The 12,745-nt window shown below is 43.3% G+C and overlaps 2 protein-coding genes across 8 annotated transcripts in view; one reads left to right on the top strand and one right to left on the bottom strand.

The window, feature by feature from the left end:
* Positions 1 to 9: 9 nt before the first annotated feature.
* Positions 10 to 8,867, top strand: LOC115175858 (ubiquitin carboxyl-terminal hydrolase MINDY-1). 7 transcript variants are annotated; one of them, XM_029735434.1, is made up of 11 exons: positions 10 to 135; positions 539 to 609; positions 1,433 to 2,157; positions 3,161 to 3,218; positions 3,580 to 3,644; positions 4,796 to 4,954; positions 5,061 to 5,163; positions 5,449 to 5,591; positions 5,789 to 5,986; positions 6,291 to 6,443; positions 7,145 to 8,867. In XM_029735434.1, exons 3-11 carry the CDS (start codon positions 1,444 to 1,446, stop codon positions 7,223 to 7,225), a joined length of 1,674 nt encoding a protein of 557 aa, XP_029591294.1. In that variant the 5' UTR covers positions 10 to 135; positions 539 to 609; positions 1,433 to 1,443; the 3' UTR covers positions 7,226 to 8,867. The 7 variants fall into 7 exon arrangements, with proteins under 7 accessions (XP_029591294.1, XP_029591290.1, XP_029591288.1 ...); XM_029735428.1 differs by adding an exon at positions 268 to 376 and having other exon boundaries at positions 34 to 135; positions 539 to 2,157; XM_029735429.1 differs by adding an exon at positions 272 to 376 and having other exon boundaries at positions 36 to 135; positions 539 to 2,157.
* A 1,118-nt stretch (positions 8,868 to 9,985) lies between these two features.
* LOC115175856 (phosphatidylinositol 4-kinase beta) overlaps positions 9,986 to 12,745 on the bottom strand; it is a 26,534-nt gene continuing 23,774 nt past the window's right edge. Inside the window, exon 12 of the mRNA XM_029735419.1 lies at positions 9,986 to 12,674. Within this exon, the coding sequence (XP_029591279.1) occupies positions 12,493 to 12,674 (182 nt within the window). The 3' untranslated portion in view covers positions 9,986 to 12,492. The remainder of the gene's footprint in view (positions 12,675 to 12,745) is intronic.

The following is a 12,745-nucleotide window of genomic DNA, read 5'->3' as shown; positions in this document are numbered from 1 at the left end:
GCAGCTCGTGACGTCATTGTTTACAGACTGTGGTAGAGGAAGTGGAGTAAGCGAAGTCAAGATTGCGAAGAGACCGTGGAATGTAAATATCATGCCCGTTGTCTGCCAGCGAAGCTCGTTAATGTGGACAAGTCGGTCAGTATCTTTTCGTAAAAATCTCAATTTGCTCTTGATTGGACCAACACCTGTCTAAATTTCACGACGTTTTTGCCAATTTACGCTGTCAACTGGCTTTGATGGTAAATTGTTTTATTTTCTGCTGGTCAGCTAGCTAGCTAACAAGCTGCCACCATCATCAAGATATTTGTTGCACGGTGGTGATGGGCGCTACCAACTTCTGAGCGTCAGCACGGGGGTATAACGTTAGCAAGCTATGGTCAGTAGCCAGTTCTGGTGTCACTTGACAGATGCAATATTTTCTACTACGACTTTATAGTTCCGTTCTCAGTATTTTGTCAAACCCAGGGTAAGGAAGGAGATGTGTTGTTAGAGAATAACTTATTATTTCACGGACTGATCACTGATATTTTTCTTGCAGGTCTGGTACAATTTAAGAATATGGTTACTCGTATTCTGGGACGACGCTAAGAAGACAACCATGCCGCGTTAATATCCTAAAAACCTACGAGTCATTCATGTCACAAGGCAAGGGACAAGCTTGACTAGCTTCATCCCGCTCTTCACTTGTCTTCGCTGTAGCTTTTCTGTCAGTCTTCAATTAGTATATTCCCTTGTATCGTCAGGAAAAGCACAACTTTTATAACTAGTTAGATAAGTTTTGCCTCCCCCCAAAGATAACTTTGCTCTAATTTGCTGCTGTAGCTTGCCAGAAGCTATCAAACCAAACCTATTTGACAGGGAGCTGTAGGTATCTTACTGTATAAGGTTAATGGACAGCGGCAGTGCTGAAAATGATCTATAAGATATTTGTTGTTAAGTTTAAATGTGTGTATATATATTTTGTGTAAAGATCATTATTTATTTTTTGTTAGAGGAAAGCTTGTAGTTTTACACTTGCACTAAATTTACCAGAAGCCCATGTGCAATGTCGAAAAGATAGCCTATTTGTTATGACATCCCACACTTGAACTGAAAGAAAATGTGCAAGTAGATATTTAAGGCCGTATGAAATCCACTCTCTTACAGTCTGTATGAAATAAAACAGACAGAGCGACTGTGGATTCTGCTGTAGCCGTCCATCAACCCCGTCTTGCAAACTAAGGACACTGTTACTCAGGAATGCCAGGGAATTGATCGTCAAGAAGATTTCCTTCAAGGTTCACATATAAGGTCACTGCCAACTTTTAAATCTGTGAATATACTTAAATGTAAAGGGCTGAGTTTGTTTTTCTATTCCTATACAACCTAAGTCTGAAGTAGTCTTTACCGACGACTTGGCCTTATTTTTAATTGATTAAGTGCTACATTGAACATTGCCCAGCGATGGCGGATTCTGGCACCGAGATAGTCGGAGGAGATCTCCTGAGCGTTGTCAAAGATGACTGCTCTCTGACAGAGGCCATTTCTAAAGAGGGCGGCCTTACAGCAGGATCGTCTGCGGCGAAAGAAATCCACGAAGCGGAGCCCTTGGACCATGAAGACTCCACCAAAGACCCATCAGTTAAGACCCCAATTATGGAAGCAGAAGGTTTTGACGGATACATGGAAACCTCACTCACACCAACCACCACGTGTGCAGCCATGTCTGAAAACGGCACGACAGAAGATGCTCGATCCACCTTGCAGAGCCAAACTCTGACAGAAGGGAACGGGGAGAGCTCAGAGGCCACGTTTGGAAGGTCGGACGAGTATAGCCAGTCAGCTACCACCGACTCCGCCTCCTTCTCCATCCCCAGCCTAGAGTTCTTCGAGGGCAATAACGGGAACGACGAGCCATTGTCCTCCTACTCTGCCCTGGGCATCGAGGGCAGCTCTCTGTCTGCCGACGTCCCCTGCCTGACCGACGATGTCCTGGCTGGCGTCGCCGCAGCCACAGGGGGAGCCACCGCCGCCCCGGACCCAGAGCCCATGATGCCGGCCTACTACTTTGTGAAGTGGATCACCTGGAAAGAGAAGAAGACCCCCATCATCACACAGAGTGAGAACGGGCCCTGTCCCCTGCTGGCCATCATGAACACCCTGTTTCTGCGCTGGAAGGTAAAGTCGGAGTGTAGAACCAGCTAGCTGGGACTAATGGGTCCATGACTACGCATCTCAATTGTCTTAAGTGGCTTTAGGCCTACTTCATCTGCACTGATGTCAAACCATATGATAGGGGAAAGCACTATATTGCAGGACTATTGGGCGATTTTGCATTCACTGGTCCAGATCGGTGCAGATTAAAGAAATGAGCCAAGTGAGGATGCCACTTTAGGCTATTGAGATGCACTTTTACTATTGAGGGACTTCAGTGGCCTTCTTAAGGTGACTGAGAATAAGGATGAGATTGACACACTGAGGATGACACATCCGAGGTGTGTAGGCAGGCCAGAATTAGTGATATGGCACCGGAGGGAGGGAAGTTTCTAGAGGCAGGAATTACAGGTTCATGTTGGGGAGTTGTATTAAGAGAGGACAGAGGACTTCTGAATCCTATAATCTTGTTTGTACTATCAACATGAAAACAGTGTCACTTTTAGCTTTTAAAATCAAGCAACGCAGAATGAAAGTTTATGAAGGGCAGCATGTCTGCGCCAGAGAATCCATTGTTTTTTGTGACAATTTCAATTTATTTGACATTTATTTTGTTGGGGGGGGGGGGGGGTTACAGGTACAGTATTCCAGTTCATATATAATTTCATATTAATTTCATATTACATTTCTTCCACATATATTTATTTCACTCAGAAGAGAAAAAGCCCTCCCCATACCACCCATTCCTGTGGGCCTGAAAGTAAAAAGATACAAATAGGTATATATATGTGTGTACGTGTTGAGCTTTATAGTTTTTGTTTCTATGTGTGTTAGGCTTTAGCTGAGCTCTTTCTTCAGTGTCAAGTATATTTGTCCAGGCCTCGATTGTTCCTTGACCAGCACCATTCATTCTAATGTTATAACTTCCAATAATATCTGTATCCAACTTCACAGAATCTGTTGTTAAACGAACATGGATCAAGGAAAGGGTTTATGAATCAGAATCGTGTGTGTGATTTGTCCCCAGGCCAAGCTACCCGCCCAGACAGAAGTTATCACCACAGAGGACCTGATGGCTCACCTTGGTAAGAAACATGGGAGTGTATTATCTGCACTTCCATACAGACTTTAACACTGAAGCTATTGTATGTTTCACACATTTACATTGAGGTTGTCACTGGCACATGAAAATGCAACCAATGCATGAAAGTACAAGCGATTAAAGAGGTTGCATATTATCAGGCCGTAAACAAAAGATCATCACTGGCCCCAGGAGCTGAGGGCTTAAGTCATTGAAATATCTAGCAGATTTGATAAATCTGTAAACTCTGACCATTACCATGGGGGAAATATATTATATCACACATTCCTGTTTGGTCACTGACTGTCTTGAGGACCACATCGTTATACTCCCAACAATTTGTCTTTCTGATGTTTCTGCCACAGGAGAGTGTGTATTGTCCATCAAACCCAGGGAGAAGGCTGAGGGAATGGAGCTCAACTTTCAGCAGGTAAACTCACCTCTGTATTTAACACACAAACACGGCAGGTAAACTCACCTCTGTATTTAACACACAAACTCAGGCCGGTGTCTGTCCACTTACTTGACACTCACTCGTGTGTTGTCAGAACATTCTTTTCTGAAGCTGTGCGCATGCGTGTGTTTCTGCAGGTGCCGTCTATCTATTTTGTAGCTGTGTGGCACAAAACCGTTTGTGTGGTTGAGAGCGAGTCATTTTTAAGGGGAAGCGGAGTGCACTGCAGAGGCAGAAGCCACAGGGGGCTGTTCTCACAGTAAAATCAGCTGTGTCATCGACGCTAAGCCTCACCAGCTGCCACTAGAGTACAAGTATAAGGAGGTTAGGGAACAGGGATTAAAACGTACTATACTGTACCAAGGTGGCAAGATGGTGCCTGTGTGGATGGAGCCAATTAACTTAATGATGTGGTCATTAGCAGCTTTTTAATACAAAGTGACTTACAGTCAGCCCATTCTATTCAGTATGTGTGGCTGATTGCAGGAATCAAACCCATGTCCTTGGTGTTGTAAGCACCACGATCCAATCACCTGGCACTGGAAGCTCAATTAGATGTGCTGTTTTGACTGGACAGCTTTTGTTTTCAGACATCAGAGCTGCGGGTGTGTATAACCACGATCTGGTTCATTATTCATGGCTAAGCTCAGAGGATTGTAATTCGCTGCTCAATTCGCTGCTCGACAGTGATAAAGAAACTATAGGCAAAACACGTGTGGACAGGTATGATTGAGTGCCGGTCTCTTAGAAGCCCTTGTGAATTTTGTACTACAAGATTAGCCTGCATATCCACCTTGCCTTATCGCACATCAATCTAATTTCCATACCGTACATGTCACTGAAACCATGGTGTTAACCATATGAGAAACCAATCTAGGAACAGCTGATACTGGCCTTCTGTGCAACCAACTCTGTTTTATGCAAGTACGATTCCATTCCATTCCAGCTCAAAATATGAATTCAAAGTACTTGTAGAAAATGGTCTGATCTTCAATTCATGAAGTTAATCTTCGTTCGATCTCTGAATGGACTGTAATCGAAACAGAAGTAACCCCCAAAACTGGCTTCCAACTCAGTTTCCAACCTCTGTAGTTTTATGATATGTATTTTTATCTTTGATTCCGCAGAACATGAGCGATGCCATGGCAGTTCTGCCCAAGCTGTCCACGGGCCTTGATGTCAACGTGCGCTTCACAGGCGTGTCAGACTTTGAGTACACACCAGAGTGTATCGCCTTTGACCTGCTGGACATCCCACTCTACCACGGCTGGCTGGTGGACCCTCAGGTAAGCGACATTGTAGAACATGTGAAGGTAAAAGCCCTCCTTTCACAATTAATGCCCCAAATCCCTTGTTTTGGGCGATCAGATTCAAAATATTTTCTTTCTCCAGAGCCCTGAGATGGTGGCAGCGGTGGGAAAGCTAAGCTACAACCAGCTGGTAGAGAAGATCATCGACTACAAGCATTCGGCCAACAGCAGCCGTGTCAGTGAAGGTACAGGACTTTCCAAATCCTTACTTCGCATACATTTGAGTTGTCACTAACCCTTGTCCTGGTGAGCTACATGTGGTTCAGACTTACATTTAAGCCCAGCTCTAATAAACTGGTTTTATTTACGAGGGTCTTGATGGGAAGTTGATCATTTAATCCCAATTGCATTCTGTACTCTTTCCCCCCCTCTTTCTCACAAGCATACATGTTCACTTGGCCATTTCCTCTGTAATACAACCATTCCCCCTTCTCTATTATGCCTCTACTTCTCCATCTCCGTGATATCAGGTTTGGTGGCAGAGCAGTTTCTGGAGTCCACAGCGACCCAGCTATCGTATCATGGACTTTGTGAACTCAACACTACAGTCAAGGAGGGCGAGCTGTCCGTGTTCTTCAGAAACAACCACTTTAGCACTATGATAAAGCACAAGGTGCGTGTGTTTGCGTTTACCAAGGGCTCAATCTATAGGGTGTAACATATAGAACCTTGCAGATAGAAATGTAATATATAGAACAGACTGTATTCTACATGAGAGGCATGTAGCACGTTCTGTAACGTTCCCTCCTCATTCTCTAAAATGCTGCTCACTCCCCCCAGTGAATGACTTTTGACCTTGTGACCCCACAGGGCCACCTGTACCTACTGGTGACAGACCAGGGCTTCCTGCAGGAGGGGGGGCTGGTGTGGGAGAGCCTGCACAATGTGGAGGGTGACGGCAACTTCTGCGACTCAGACTTCCGCCTGTGCCACCCGCCCCAGAGGAGCGTCCCCGTGACACAGCCCGAAGACCTCACGCCCCAGCAGCAGCAGAGACAGATCGACCAGGTCAGTGACCCCCCCCCCCTCCACCACACAGCTTCGCCGGTTTCAGTTTGAGGATACCTGTTATTTGAGAAGCACCCAGATGCAGTGGGCGGTATCTAATGCACTACTGAGACAATCTCCATATCTTAAGCTGCATCTAGATACTTATTAAGGTTTTTTTATGGGTAGAACTGCCACGCTGTCTGATCCTAACTTGAGATCTCTATGTACAGGAAATCATGCATTGATATTAAGGATTTCAGCCTCTCTGCACATTTCCATGACTACACATTCACTCACCCCGTGGTGTATGCTTGGTTGCCAGGACTACCTGGTGGCCATGTCTCTGCAGCAGCAGCAGGGGGCGGCCCCGGGGCCCCTCAGTGACCTGGACCTGGCCAGACAGCTGCAGGAGGAGGAGTACCAGCAGCAGCAGCAACAACAACAAGGAGGTCCCTCCCAGGCCACAGCACAGCAGGTAACCAACCACACTGTCTGGGCATATACTAGAAGGAAAGAGAGTGCCCTCTTTAGGCTTTAGTTCAATACTTCAACAGTATGAAAGATAAATACAATACACCAGTATAGACCAGTGGTATTCAAAGTTGAGGGGGAACTGCAGTGGGGTCGCCATATTTATTTTTGTACAAATTTTAAGAACTAAAAATGTAAAAGTAAAGATTATTGTATGGCATAATATACAAATGTTTTTGAGAAAGATTAGAAAATGTAACTGAGTAAATGTGTTTATTTGTTTTCATTTGGATAAGCAATGAAAATGTAATGAATTGAAGGTTCTTTTTTGATATAAAAATCTACATTTTCAGATTTTGAAGATTGTCATTAGATTTGGGGTGGGGTGGCAAGAAATTATTGCGGTAAAAAATGGGGTCCCCAGAAATTCTGGTGGAAAAAGTGGGGTCCCTGCTGAAAAAGTTTGACCACTGGTATAGACGATTGGTAAAGAAACAGTGCCCACTGGGGCTTTTTCAATTACACTACAATTTATTTGAGCAGAAAACACATTCTCTCACCACAGTGCATTATTGTACTTTTCTGCTACTAGCTTTCTGTTATCTTTGATTCACATCTGCTGAAAAAGTCCCCTTGATCATCACAAACTACCTACATAGAAGCTTCTCCACTTCCTTACTCTATGACGGTTTGTTTTGCTTCCAGGTGAGAGGTCAAGCGGCGGCCCAGCCGGGAGGTTCGAGGAGACGGGAGAAAAAGGATGATTCGGACTGTGCCATATTATAGCGACACCTAACCTTACCCTAGTCTCCATGATCTCCCTATGATTTTAGCCTGCCCTTCTTTGCATTAAGCCAACCCCTAACATATATATATACACACACACACACACACACACACACACACACACACACAGTTAGGGGATTGTGCCCCTGCCACCTCAATGCCAAACCCACCCCTCACACTTAACCTAACCTCGAGGTTGAACCTCACTCACTACCCTCGCACCCGTGGTTTCCTTTGAACATCCAGGCCAGAAGGTGGCAGTACTAGTCCTGCTTCGCAAAACCACTGAATAGAATCTAAATGCCAATTGAGGCACCAGACAGGAAATCCAATGCAGTTGGTGGGTTACAGCAGCTGAGTTGTCCAAGACCCATTACAACCCAGGTAGAGTCATGAAACACATCTGTAACAAATGTGGAAAGAAAGCTAAGGTCTAAATTAAAGGGCAGTCACTACAGCTCAGACCAGATGATGTATCTTAAAATGGATAATGCAGCTTTTTAAATTGCGAATAGGAGATCCAAAAAAGTTTGGTTAAAATTAGAGCACAAAGACAACCCCCCCCCTTTCTCTGCTACACTCTTTTGCCATCCTCACAGCCTTAGAAAGCCCGGTTTTTAAGCGAACTCTTGGGAAGTCACCATCTGCATTTACGCCATGATGGAAACTCGAGTACATTCCTGTCCTATACAGAACGGCGCACAGTTATGCCTGGCTCGAGGGCCGAGACGAGGATTCTGCAAGCCCAAACGAAGATATGGCTTTGAGGGCTGCTTTCCCAAAGGTCCTATCTGCTAGACTAAGCATTGGCCTTACTTTCCCTGTCTTATAGTGTACTGTAGTTGGTAGCAGGGAAGAATTATGCAAAAGGTGAATGGATAAGGACAGGGAAGGTGTTCTGCTGGAGCATCTGTTATGGACGACTTAAGACCAGTAGGGGGCGGTATGAAAGATAACTATATGGAAGTAAGAGAAGTCACATTAAAGGTCCAATGCAGCTGTTTTTATCTCCATTTAAAATTGTTTCTGGGTAACAATTTAAGTACTTTACTGTGATTTTGTTTTCAATTAAAATGGTCAAAAAGAAACAAATAGCTTCTTAGCAAAGAGCAATTTCTCAAGCAAGAATTCTGATAGGGCTGTCTGAGTGGGGAGGGGAAAACCAGCTGTTGACAGAGCGGTTTGGATGTTTGATGTCACCAGGCAAGCCAAAACTTTATCATCACAGAATGACATTTCAGGCGGTCTTTTCAAATAGCCCTTACACTTAAACGGCGTTATAATCTTTCAGAATTTCACAATATTATTCCAACCTCAGTGTGGAAATAAATATATATATATTTATATATATACACACAGGAAAGCACGTTGACTGCACTAGATTTTTAAGCAAACCTGGCACTTGAACCAACTATAAGAAGTCTGCATTTGATTTACAGTACTTAGGAACAAAGGCCAGTTCAGGCGGTTACTGCAGTTTTGCGAAGGTCAGATATACAAGCCCTTTTGAAGTAGCTTTAGGGCGGAGGGGCTTTTAGCAACGCTACAGTACTAGACCACACCTTGACGCCAAGTCTTAATCTTCGCCACTTCTTCATTTGTATTTAATTTGTCATGTCAGTAAAGGAAAATCTAAACAAACTCATGGTGTCCAATGACTCATTTGGTGAATGTCATTATTTCACATAATCGACTCATACAACCAATATGTGATAAAACCAGCTCAGTACAGTATCATTATCGGCTGTTTTCACCTGCAAAGCTCAATTTTCTAATACTTGTGGAATAGTTTGTTAAAGGGATACAGTGGAACTGGACACTATAATGGAAGTTAATCACAGCATAACACTTTTCCACTTGTTGCAGGACCATTGATTTTGAAAAAATGCAATCATTGGTTTTTCTTGTTTTAGCTACTGCTCTTGCGGCTTCTTTTTTGGTTTCCACCTTTGTCATATCTTCCTTTCTCGAGGTCCTCCTGTTTCTTGTCCGCTTGAACCCGTTTCTGTGTAAGTTTATCCCACTCGTTCTCTTAAAAGCAGCCATCTACTTCCTTACTCCTTGAACCTTTTATATTTTTTTTTCTAGAAAAACTTTGCCACAACTTCTTCTGTCTCTCTTTTCCTGCTCCATCTTTGGATGGGAGTCCAAGACAGGCATTAACACCTGCTCTTTTCATGACAGACTGACCAGGTGAATCCTATCATCCCTTTGTCACTTGTTAAATCCACTTCAATCAGGAGAAGACAGGTTAAAGAAGTATTAAGCTTTAAGACATGGATCGTGTGTGTGCCATTGAGTGATTGGGCAAGAAAAGTACCTTTGAGCGGGTTATGCTAGGTGCCAGTCGCAGCGGTTTGAGTGTCAACTGCAATGCCGCTGTTTTTTTTCCACACTAACAGTTCCCATGTGTATCAAGAATGGTCCAAGGACATCCAGCCAACTTGATACAATAGTGGGAAACATTGGAGTCAACATGGGCCAGCATCCCTGTGGAACGCTTTCGACACCTTGTAGAGTCCACGCCCTGACAAATTGAGGCTGTTGTGAGGGCAACGCAATATTACGAAGGTGTTCCTAATGTTTAGTATACTCAGTGTTTCTCTCATTTGATGAATTTTGGATAAATGTGCAGAGTGGGATGTTATTTAATTGGGAAACTAGAAATCTACTGCAACACAAATTACTAGTCTGAATGAGTGTGTGTGTATATATATATATATATATATGTAATATTTATCACACGTTAACCAAGAAAAGTAAAAAACAAAACAATTTGATTTATTGAATGAGTCATGCATTTAGTCTCAACCACGAATGAAAAGTGAAACAATCAGGAAGCTTAAGTGTTAGCATTTTGATACAATGTAAAGTGGACAAATTTCTTCCCCTGTACATTCTAAAATGTCTTTAGTATCAAGGACAAAGGCACTCCATATCAACCATAGTTAATTACTGGAATAAATGCTTTGCTTGGTGTGGACCAATTCTGTCTAAAGCCATGTCTCTATCAGGAGGGCACACTGTTCAGAACTTAGAAGGCAAAAAACATTCATATAGAGCAGATATCACTTTCTATACAATACATTTCTATCTGGAGCAGTCTGAACATTGTTCTGCACTGAATATACCCCTTGGATGGACAAGCATGTATCTGGTATGGACACTGGACAAGGACAAAATTCTGCTTCTCAATGGGGAGACATCAAAATCAACACAAAGGTTTGACTGACAGCACCCACTCCAGCAAAGATAAAATGCACTTTATAGTTCTATATCATCTTACAGAATAAGGTTAGGGTTGGAATTAATGAAGGAAAAAGCAATGCAGTAGTAGTGTTTAGAGAAGAGTAAGCAGGAGTGTTAAACTTCTGATAAAAGCACTTCCTGGCTACATGACCTGCACTCCCTTGTCCCAACTGTTGCATTGATAAAAGTTGTACCTCTCCTACGTCAAGGCATCGGTTCTCTCACAGGAATGACTGCATGAGAGAAAAGTTGTCACTTTTGCTACACACAAAAGCCCCCCCCCCTCCCCCACCAACGACTCAGCTTTCAAACATGAGCAGGTAATATAAGTTATAGGCTATCCAAGCATGTAGCTCTTGAAATCGCTCTCTTCAATACACGTTTGTGTTTGAGACAGCGCAAAAAAAAAAAAACGGTTTAGTAGAGTATAATAAAACATAAAAACATTCACATAAACAAAGTTGACTTGTGATAGCGAGCTCGTACTGTTCAAAACAAGGAGAAATAAAACAGACCAAGACAAACGGACAGGAATGAGAAATCACTCCCATTATTTACAAAATCTGCTCAAGGACAACTCTCGCTCAAGATTAGCCCGAGTTATTCACAGGAACGCCCTGAGAGCCAACCAGAGAGGAAAGTGTTGAGCATTCTTTAAATATGCAACCTCAGTTAACAAAACATACAATAATAATGCGTTAATAATCACATTTCGTTAGAGATTAAAGACTAACATTAGTGGAACGTCAATGTTGAGTTTTTGCATAAATTTAACCACAGGTAGCTATTTTGGTTCAACATAACTCAAGTGCATGAGGCTCATCACTACGCTCGCGTTCCTTCAAGTATGGTTGTTTAAAGAGTGAAACAAGCAAAGCAAAGTTCTACATGACGCATGTTGGTATGACACAGTCGGCATATTAAAATGGTAAAACATTCTGCCCTTTCCTGATAGTATGTGTTGCTTGGTGCTTATCAGTAAGGACAAGAGTCCCTGGAGAACTGAGATGATAAAGAATTTTCTATTTCATGGCATTTCTATCTATAACACTAAATGCGTTACAGATGTGCTCTACTGAACGAGCCCCAGCTGTCCAAAACCCAGATTGAAATGAAACTAGACCTGTTATCAAGGATGGGAACAAAAACACATACAACCAGCAGCTTTGATGCATATGCTTGGACCCCTAATAAGAGATGAGTTGGTCCTAGTTCACAATTTTCCAGTTCGAGTTTAAACATTGTTCAAAACGTATCAAAACCTTGGATTAAGGAGTTGTTTTCCTGACAGATAACACTCATACACCATTGGTTTTTATAGTCCTTTTTTCCCCCCTCTCTACAGACTGGCTCATTCTTGATAACCATAGGAATTTTCAGAGAACAAAGAAAATGACCATTAGAAAACCTCCGCAAATGATATGTCTTGTGCTTTCTTTGTCGTTACACAGTGGCTTCTCAAAGTCCATTTTGCTCTCTAAGAACAAAAATAAGTAAATATATTCGATATGTACTGCTTTGTGACGCTCTTGCACAATTGATCCACAGTTATTCGTCTTTCATCCATTCTGATAAAAGTCTTCTTGGCTCCTCTGAATATAGACCACTCCCTCTCCAGTGTTGCCCCTCCCCCTTTTCAATGAAGTACCTCCTCCGATATTGATACTTAATCCTTTTCGGGTGTGTGATTTGAACTGTGCTTTATGCCTCGTTTTAGAACAGTCAATGCGGTAAAAGTCCTATGGATAGGAGGACAAGAGGGAGAGGAAGTGCGGACTCCCTCTCCACACGGCCAAAACAAGGAGGGGGAAAACAGAGGTCCGTCTAAGACAAAGAAAATACAGAGTTCACAAACAGGACCTTGTTGCACTTGTCTATACAAGAGTCCATTTCCCTAAATGTGCTGCTATGGCAAGTACACATGGGTGAGTCCATATGCACAGGTTTGCCACCATCTTTATATGCATGTTTGCTTGCTCGCCCATGTGGTTGTCCCATGTGGTTTGGTGTGGAGCCATTCACATGATGCCGTTGGTGAAGTACTGGAAGCCGTCATAAAGCTTGGTGGTGATGGAGCGCATGGAGCCATCCACCATCTGCTCCACCAGCACCTGTAGCTGCTCCTCCGTCAGGCTCATGTGGAAACGCTCCTTCAGGTAGCGGATGGTGCTGGAGCCATGGAAGCAGGGCAGGTGAGAGCCTGGTGGGGGAGGAGAGAAGGGAGACCCAGGGAGAGGGAGTCAGAGGAGTTGCAATACCAAGACCACAGAG

The sequence above is a fragment of the Salmo trutta genome, chromosome 36, assembly GCF_901001165.1.
Source record: "Salmo trutta chromosome 36, fSalTru1.1, whole genome shotgun sequence".
In the NCBI taxonomy this organism is placed as follows: Eukaryota; Metazoa; Chordata; class Actinopteri; order Salmoniformes; family Salmonidae; genus Salmo; species Salmo trutta.
Note: the sequence above shows the minus strand (reverse complement) of the source record. Positions and strands in the feature narration are given on the sequence as shown.

What these genes read in the sequence shown, in the direction of transcription:
- LOC115175858 (XM_029735434.1), top strand. Translation starts at nt 1,444, where the DNA reads ATGGCGGATTCTGGCACCGAGATAGTCGGAGGAGATCTCCTGAGCGTT. An exon ending in GGACCTGATGGCTCACCTTG is followed by an intron (nt 3,219 to 3,579) that starts GTAAGAAACATG and finishes TTTCTGCCACAG; the next exon opens with GAGAGTGTGTATTGTCCATC. An exon ending in TGGAGCTCAACTTTCAGCAG is followed by an intron (nt 3,645 to 4,795) that starts GTAAACTCACCT and finishes TTGATTCCGCAG; the next exon opens with AACATGAGCGATGCCATGGC.